We start from the raw sequence: 9,455 nt of genomic DNA, 5'->3' as shown, positions 1-9,455 counted from the left end.
GAGGGGGTCCCCCCAGCTCTGCAGAGCCGCATGAACAATAGGCGGCGGCGGCTCCTGCGGGCGGCGGCAGTCCCACACCCTATGGATCGGCCGCTCCATGGAGACCCCCAGAGCGCTTCTCGGCTGCCTGGCGAGCGCCGCCGCTGCCTCCCCGCCGGGGGAGGATGGAGCGGGGACTGGGGCCGAGGAGGAGGAGGAAGAGGAGGAGGAGGCGGCGGCGGCGGCGGCGGCGGCCCCCAGGGAGCTGGGCTCCGATGCGCCCTTGCCCTACTGGACGGCCGTCTTCGAGTACGAGGCGGCCGGCGAGGACGAGCTGACCCTGCGGCTGGGCGACGTGGTGGAGGTGCTGTCCAAGGACTCGCAGGTGTCCGGGGACGAGGGCTGGTGGACTGGACAGCTGAACCAGCGGGTGGGCATCTTCCCCAGCAACTACGTGACCCCGCGCAGCGCTTTCTCCAGCCGCTGCCAGCCCGGCGCCGAGGACCCCAGTTGCTACCCACCCATCCAGTGTAAGGCGAAAGGGGGGCTCGGGAGCAGGCGGGCAGGGGCAAGGATGGAGGCCTTGGGTGGGGATGGGGGCTCGAGGAGGGAACTGTCAGCTTTAGGTGGGGTGGGGGGCTGCGGTGGGGGGTGATTGACCCGGGGGGGTGCGTGCGCACTGGGGCCACAGAGGCTTTAGTTGGTGCGATGGATAAGATCGAGATACCGCAGGCCCTGCCTGGAATCTCGGCGGTTGGGGTTTCTTAATCTTTATCTGACCACCCCAGCAGCAACTCCAGATTTCCACGTCCTGAAGCCCCAGCCTGAGAATCACCCCATTTCCCGCCTCTTTCCCCTCCCCCGAACTCGAGGGACTCCAGTCAAATTGGTAGTTTTTGTCGTTACCTTAGTGCCTACATCGGGGACCTTGCCGACCTCTTCTGTCTCCTGTCCCCGCCCTTTAAAGGCATTTGCTTTAAAAAAGATGGGGGTGTCTCCCGTGGGGCTGAGCTCACAGCCCCGGAAGCCTGTGTGAACTCTAAACTCAGGTGTCTTTGATTTCTTGGATCCTAATTCTGTGTTCCAGAAGTTCCACCTTTGGGAGTCTCACTGTTTGTGCTAAGACGGTTATGTGTGGAGGCGGGGCGGGAGTGATGGGCGGAGAAATTATTAGAGAGAAAAAGGTTTGTCGTTACCCCGTGAGAAATTAGGAGTGAAAAGTGCAGTAGCTAAATTCCAGTCCCTTGACACCCAGGAGCTTCAGACAATACGTTTTCTTCTTTCTCCTCACCCTAGATCCTTGGCTATTTTTGGAACTGGCCAAGTCTCAGTTGAGTCATGCTCAGGGGTCAGCCCCAGGGTCTTTCTCCCAGTGTCCTGGTTTTATCAATTCCCAGGAGCCCTTGTCCCACACCCTGTAATGAAATTTCCTTTTTCCCCCCAAAGGAGTTAAATTGCCGTAAGAATCACTCAATCAATAATCTAAGCTGTTTTAGAAGAAAGATATAAGAGTCTCTCTGAGTTCAATTAGATTATTTTGTACTTGAGAGTGTTCATAATTTCTTTCCTATTAAAAAGATATTGTTAATACATATTTATAACTGTTTATTCCATATTTTGTATACTTTACATTTTTGTTCATTTAAAAACAAATCATTACCAAGGACCAAACTTAAACATTTAGTTTTAAAATTTTATTTGTAACAGTAATTTTTCTGAGCCTGTACCTTATTTTTCCCTGAGTAATTGTTCCTTTATCTGAAGGTTTTTAAAAATTTTGTTGTTATTGAGAATACACAGGACAAAACGTAACCAATTCTGCAGTTTCTACATGAATGCTTTAGTACATTGATTACATTCCTTGAGTTATGCTACCATTCTTACTCCTTTTCTGAGTAGTTCCTTATTAGCATAAACTCAGTGCACCCTAAGGTTCCTACCTTACCTTTCAAGTTGATGTTGTTGTCATTTTGATCCCATATGATAGTTCTTAAAAGAGCGTAATGCTCAAGGCAGACCTTTATTTACTTATTTAGCTAGTTAAACTATTCAGTTTTAAGAACACGTCAGGGGATAGTTTCATTTTAAGGTTTAAAGATGATCTCAGCGCATTACTTTCAGGGGTTCATCCAACCTTTATGGCTGCAGAAAGCATAGAGATCATGAAGAGTTTGAAATTCTGTTTTGTATTTTCTCCCTTTTGATCAGAACTTTTCTATAGAATCTTTGACCAAAATGTTCAGTAATGGCAGCTTGGCACCATCTAGTTCTTCTGGTCTCATGGCAAGGAGGTAATTGTTGGAGGCAGTTAGCCAGACATTCCATATCCTCCTTCTGTTCCTGACTTCTTCTTCCTCTGTTGCTCTAGGTGAATAGAGAGCAAGTGTTGGGCCTTGGAGGCCACTTGCAAGCTGTTAAGATCCCAGGTACTATATAACGAATTAGGAGGTAGAACAGAAGGACTAACATGTTATTAGGGCAGTTAGCTGGGACATCCCGAGAAACCATGACCCCAACTCCAAACTATGGAACCAAATCCTATGAGGTTTGGTTCATAAGCAGCCTCAGCAGCTACTCTTTTTTTTTTTGGTCTTTGTTGTAAACATATTTTTATATCTATCACACCACTTTTGTCAGTTTTGCTTTTTACAGGTGTACAACTTGACAACAGATGCAATAATCGGCTGTGCAGTGCTACCCTTCATTGGTCTCTGTACATCTGCCTTTTCTGGTCTTTTTATATAAGTGAGGTCATACAATATTTGTTCTTTTGTGATTGGCTTATTTCACCCAGCATAGTGTCTTCAAGTTCTATCCATACTGCAGCATGCATTGTTGTTGTTGTTGTTGTTATGTGCCGTCGAGTCGGCCCCGACTCATAGCGACCCCTCCTTGGGTTTCCGAGGCAGTATCACTATGGAAGTAGGATTGCCCAACCTTCCTTCTGAGGAGTGGCTGTTGGGTTTGAACTGCCAGCCTTCTGGTTAGCAGTCAAGTGCTTTAGCCACTATGCTACCAGAGCTCCATAAGACTTCATTTATCTTATTGACTGAGTAGTATTCCATTGTATGTAAGGACCCCATTTTGTTTATCCAGTCATCTGTTGATGGACATTTAGGTTGTGTCTACCTTTTGGCTATTGTGAGTAGTGCTGCAGTGAACATTGGTGTACAAATCTCATTTTGATTCTCTGCTTTCATGTCTTTTGGGTGTATACCTAGGAGTGGAATTGTTGGCTCACATACTAGTTTATTTTCAGTTTTGTGGGAAACTGGTGCACTGTTTTCCACAGCAGCTGGACCATTTTGCATTCCCACCAGTAATGGGTAAGTGTTCCTGCTTCTCCACATCCTCACCAACATTTATTATTTTCTGTTTTTTAAATCTTACCCATCCTAGAGGAAGTGTAATGGTGTCTCATTGTGGTTTTAGTTTGCATCTCTCTGATAGCTAAAGACACTAGGCATCTTTTCATGTGTTTGGTGGCTGTTTGAATGTCTTTGGTAAAATGTCTTTTCAAGTTTTTGCTCATTTTATGATTGGGTTATTTGTCTTTTTGTCATTATGTTGTTGATATTTTACACATATTTTGGTTATTAGAGTTTTGTAGGATATATGGTCTCTGAAGATAGTCTCCCAGTGGGTAGTTTGTCTTTTCACTTTTTTGGTAAAATCTTTTCTAATTTTTAAGAGATCCCATTTATTTATTTTGTCTTTTGGTGTTTGTGCTTTTGTTGTTATATTAGCTAACCATTGTTGAAATGAAGATGTGTTTTAGACACCAGCACTTCATAGTAAAATCCTAACCTCCTGTTGTTCTGCTCTCCTTTTCTTTTATTGGTTCTTTGATTGTCAAATTGTTCAAATCCTTATGTCCCTTTGCTTTTCCTGCTTTAGTTTAAAACTTCATGTGTCTACATTTTTATTTGTATAATGCCTGGAGCCAGAAAATCACTTTAAATTGTTTCCAGGTGCTATATTCCCAGTTATGGTACTGGGAATAAATTTCTCAAGATGAAGGCAAAGGTCCTGGCATAGCGTTCAGAGCTAGATTTGAAGATGAACTTGGTCATGCATTGGAAAAAATTTATGGAAGACATTTCCAGTTTCCTGACAGTTAGAAAACAGTGTATTTTTAAACATCAGTCAGATTTCCAGGGTCTGTGTGGGTGAAGTTTTGTGATTTTTCTTCAGACACAGCTAGGTCAGAGTAAAAGAGCTATGTGAATTTCATGAGCAAGAACTCAGTTTCTTTAGTATCTTGTGCTCCTGGCTGTCATAGCCATCAGGAGTAACTATCACTTAGTTGGGAAGAACCCATGCAGGAGAGCATCTCCTCCACTAAGGTGCTCAGGACTTACTTTTATTGTAACAAAAGTTACCTTGAATAAAGTAGATTCTTATATCTAGAACTCAGATGATGAGAAAGTAGGAAGTACCTTTTACTTATTGAAAGAATTGACTTGAAAAATATGAGATCTGAAGGTCTCGGTAAGTTTTTTCATTTGGCTTTACCAGAAATCCTAATTCTGGGTGGAATTAATTCTTGATAACTTGGAAAATTTAGTTCCTCTCACAAACCAATTATTGAGTATCTAGTCCCCCACTGCAATGTGCCCATACATTCAGTTTCCAAGTATGCAATTGAAAAGGAATAACATCTTGATTCCCAAATGAAAGAAATGAGATTTTTGTTACTGATATTCCTGGAAATATGCTTCGACAGAAACTGAAAAATGTACTGAATGCAACTTGACCTGGTTCTTATTTAAAACCAGGTCTTGCCTGGAGCAGAGAAGAGGAGGGCCCTGCCTACTCTTAGCTACCAGAGAAGGTCTAGTTCCTACCAGAAGGGACTTAGCAGGGAAAGAAAAAGTGTCTTATTTTTGCCTCCCTCTCTCCCCCGGTTCTGTCTTCTGTATGTCTGAAAGCTGTCATAGTATTTACTTCACTAAATAACAAGTACCTGTTAAATTGATAAATGTTGTGTTATATATGTATTTGCAATAGTTTACTCACTGCCATCGAGTTGATTTGACTTATAGCGACCTCTCCTTGGGTTTCCAAGGCTGTATCTCTATGGAAGTAGATTGCCCGATCTTCCTTTTGGGGAGAGGGGAGAATACAAGTAATGAGAACCTGAAATTTTATGTTCTACTTAAAAAAAGCCAGTCAGTATTGCACAGATTCTGACTCATGGCAACCTCGTGTGTGTCAGTAGAACTGTGACCACACGGTTTTCCAGGACTGATTTTTTTGGTGGTAGATTGCTAGGCCTTTCTTCTGAGGCACCCGTGGGGAGACTCGAACCTCCCACCTTTGGGTCAGCAGCTAAATGGGTTAACCGTTTGCATCATTCAGGGACTCCAGTGTTCTACCTATAGGGAATTTATTGCTTTGCCTTCCTCACAGAGATTTTCTATCTTCTGTGAGATGCCATCTGAGGAGCTGTCCTTTCAGCACCTTAGTTTTGAATCATCTTTTAAACCTTCATGTATTTAACACCTACTGTGCATCCCTGAAGGAGTTCTGGTAGCACAGTGCCTAAGGCATCTGACTGCTAACCAGAAGGTTGGTGGTTCAAACCCACCAGCCACTCTGTGGAAACAAGACTGGACAATCTGCTTCCATAAAGATTTACCACCTTGGAAATCCAATGGGGGTCGTTATAAGTTGGAATCGACTCAATGACAGTGAGTTTGTTTGTTTTTGTTTTTTCTTTGTGCGTCCCTGAAGGAGCCCTGGTAGTGCAGTGGTTAAGCAAGCACTCAGCTGCTAACTGAAAGATCAGTGGTTCAAATCCACTGGCCACTCTGCAGGAGAAAGATGTAGCAGCCTGCTTCCCGTAAAGTTCCAAACCAAAATGAAACTCACTGCCTTTGAGTTGATTCTGACTCATAGTGACCCCATTGAGTTTCTAAGGCTGTAAATCTTTACAGAAGCAGATGGCCTTATCTTTCTTTTGTGGAGCAGCTGGTGGGCTTGAACCACCAATCTTTTGGTTAGCAGTCAGCTGCTTTAACCACTGTACCACCAGAACTCCTTCCTTAGAAATCCTAGGGGGCAGTCTTACTCTGCCCTATAAGGTCAATATGAATCAGAATTGACACAATGGCAATGAGTTGTCTTTTCTTTAGTGCATTCCTGGGTGGAATGGTTAGCACTCTTGGAGGTTGGAATCTTCCCAGAGGCTCCTGGGAAGAAAGTCCTGGTGATGTACTTTTGAAAAATCAGCCATTGAAAGACTGAAGGAGCCCAGTTGTTCTCTGATGCATGGAGTCGCTGAGTGAGAATCAACTCCATGGTAACTGGTTGCTGGTGTATTCAAAACTAAGCTTCCGACTTGAAGGAAGAGCACAGGGGGAAATCAAAAATACCACTGCCATCGTGTCAATTCCAGCTTACAGTGACTCTGTAACAGAGTAGAACTGCTCCAAAGGTTCTGCTTTATGGAAGCAGGCTGCCTCGTCTTTCTCCCACAGAGTGGCTGGTGGGTTTGAAACACCAACATTTGCTTAGCTGTCAAATGCTTTAACCACTGTGCCACCAGAGCTTCATATAAGAGAAATAGGATGGTTAAACCCCATAAGAAGAACTCAGTTCAGTTGAGGAAATAAGATGTGTAAATACACATCTCGTTTTGTATATTTAAAAAGTTGGTCAAGTAAGCACATATCTTTTCACTGGTGTAAAAGAGGGTAGGGAAAGAAAAAAAAAAGCATACCCTTTCCTCCATAAGCAAGAAAGCTCCTAAAGTACCTTACATGTTTGTCCAAGAGAGTTTCTGGTGTCCCTTTAATGTAGGCATATTTGTCTCATTCATATAGATGCAATCAGGCAAGAATTAGTAATCAGTCAGGATTCATTTTAGGACCTAAAAACTATTTTAAGCAGAAAGGGCTTTAGCACAGGAAATTAGTACTTACAGATTTGTTGGAGGAGCTGGAAGGAGAGGCTTTTAGCTGGACCTCTGGGAATGACTCCCAGAAAAACATTGCACAAGTGACCCACCAGGGAGAGGAGCTGCTGCTTCTGTAAGTGGGAAGATACAACAGCTGTCGCTGTTGACTTCGGGACTACGCTCCTGTAGCTGCAGTCCAGACAGCAGGCGTTCACTTAGCTGCAACATTGCTCTCCACATCTGTCGAGCTAGTGATTGGACACCAGCATGCTGTTACAGAAACGGCACTTCTTCACAACCATGCTTGCCCAGAAAGTAGCAGGCAGATGGTCCTCATCTCTCTTCTGCCTTTTAAACCTTGTGCATGTAGTTGGCAGAGCCTACTTTGCATTCAGCTCTTCGGGAGTCTGGGAAATGTAGTTTTTAGCTTTCTGGACTCTGTAGTACCGAAAAACATGCTTGAGGATTTCAGAATGGATGCTGATTGCTAGTCTGCCTTATCTGCCACACCATTTATTCTTCAGAAGGATTATCAGATGAGGTGATAAACTCTTGAACAATTGGAACTTTGGGGTTCAAGATGGGTCATATTTTTTTATGCCAAAAGACAGTCCACCTAACTTTTCCTGTTTCCTTTGTGCTGAATGCCAGTTGTATTACAAAATAAAAATAAATAAATAAAATGTCAGTTATATTACAAAATGTCCCCAGATAGGATGGAAGGACTACAATGAATAGGCACAGAGTTTGGAACACCACCGGTATCTGAGTGGGGAATGGAGGAGGAGTGGGCTGGCCAAGGAAGGAAAGAGCAGCCGGCAGTGGGCAGCTCTTCTATTGGTCCTGTCAGAAGCTCGGAAATACATCTGTGTTTTCTAAGGTGTTTTTTTTTTTTTTTTTTTTTTAAGCAAAGCATGACTATTCTCTGTATTTATTTTGGAAGATCCAATCCAACTTTCTTTTGCAGATATGAGTTTCGTTTATTGTGTACTTTTTTCTTTTCTTTTTAAATTTTGTTTCATCTGTCTAAGGAGCCCTGGTGTGCCTGCTTAAGCACTCAGCTGTTAAGCAAAAAGCCTGCAATTTGAACCACCAACCACTCCATGGGGGAAAGATGAGGCAGTTTGCTTCTGTAAAGATTTACAGCCTTGGAAACCCTATGGGGCAGTTCTACTCTGTCCTGTAGGGTTGCTGTAAGTTGCACTCAACTTCACAGCAATGGGTTTGGATTTTTTTTTGGGGGGGTTCGGTTGTGTATTGATCACCTCCTAAATGTTTGGTGTGATGAGTACAGAGGTAGATAAGATGGACCTCACAGTCTAGCAGGGACAATAGGCATTGAGCAAGTAATCAAAACCTTGATGAGTCTTGTCAATAGAGAATGGTTTGGAAGTATTTGATGGGGATCTGACCTCATCAGTCTGGAGGTGATGAGAAGTTCCCCTGTGGAAGTGATGGTTAAGCTGAGAGCTGAAGGATGAGTATGAGCAAGCCAGGTAAAGACACAAAAAAGCCTGGAATGATAGAGAACGGGGTTTTATGAGACAACAACAAAATAGCACTTGGCTCCTATAGCACTTTACACCATATCTAGCCCAAGATTTAGAATCTCTGGTAACTCATGTTATTGATCCATGAGGTCTTTCCAAACAGAGATGAATATATAATCAAGTACCTATAGTTCAAACAGAAGCTCTGGCAGCATAGTGCCTAAGGCATTTGACTGCTAACTAGAAGGCTGGCAGTTCAAACCCAGCAGCCACTCCTCGGAAGGAAGATGGGGCAATCTACTTCCATAGTGATACTGTCTCGGAACCCCAAGTCACTATGAGTCAGATACGACTTGATGGCAGTGGGTTATAGTTCAAACGCTGGTTTGGGGAAGATGAATCAGTGGGTGGGTATGATACTAGGAACATCAGAGTGTGAACTGTGCTGAAGTAAGAAGCCTTCTATGAGTCCTTTTACCCATGTATCGTAGTCACTAGGTCCTGGTAGAACCAAGTGCAGAAGGTCTCCCTAATTTACTCTGTCTGTGCTGCCCCTCTTCACTGGTGCTGAGGCTTGAGTCCTTGTGCTTTAGTGCTCAGGTTAGTTGCAGTGACCTCCCTGGTGGTCCCTTCACATCAGGCACTCTGTCATCCAGATCATAGTGTCTGCTTGGTTGCCAGAGTTGGTTTCCTTTCTGAATTACCGGTCTAAAAGCACTCCCTTCTTAAAGATATGTGACCCCTTAACATGTACTGTGTGAAGGTCAAGCTTCTCAGAATGGCTTTCAAATCATTTCACTACCTGGCTGCCCTCAACAAGGCTTTTGAACCTCATCTCTTATCCTAATGTATATACTCTAGCCTAGACGCCCTCAAGTTCCTAACATGACATACGCTCTCATGCCGCATGTTCTTCCTCATGTTCATCCCTGGATTGTTGTCCTCCCTCATCTCCTTCATTGCCTGATGAGATTTCTTCCACTCATTGTTTTGCTTCCATTTGCTTTTAATTGTTATATATATATGTGCTCTGGTGGCACAGTGCCTAAGGTATCTAACTGCTAACCAGAAGGCTGGCAATTCAA

The 9,455-nt window shown here is 43.7% G+C and overlaps 1 protein-coding gene across 1 annotated transcript in view; it reads left to right on the top strand.

Moving 5' to 3' along the window:
- Positions 1 to 97: 97 nt before the first annotated feature.
- Positions 98 to 9,455, top strand: part of MAP3K9 (mitogen-activated protein kinase kinase kinase 9) — a 117,824-nt gene continuing 108,466 nt past the window's right edge. The window contains exon 1 of the mRNA XM_007942338.2: positions 98 to 509. Within this exon, the coding sequence (XP_007940529.1) occupies positions 98 to 509 (412 nt within the window). The remainder of the gene's footprint in view (positions 510 to 9,455) is intronic.

This window comes from Orycteropus afer, unplaced genomic scaffold (genome assembly GCF_000298275.1).
Source record: "Orycteropus afer afer isolate SDZICR_OR568_19922 unplaced genomic scaffold, OryAfe1.0 scaffold00088, whole genome shotgun sequence".
Classification (NCBI taxonomy): Eukaryota; Metazoa; Chordata; class Mammalia; order Tubulidentata; family Orycteropodidae; genus Orycteropus; species Orycteropus afer.
Note: the sequence above shows the minus strand (reverse complement) of the source record. Positions and strands in the feature narration are given on the sequence as shown.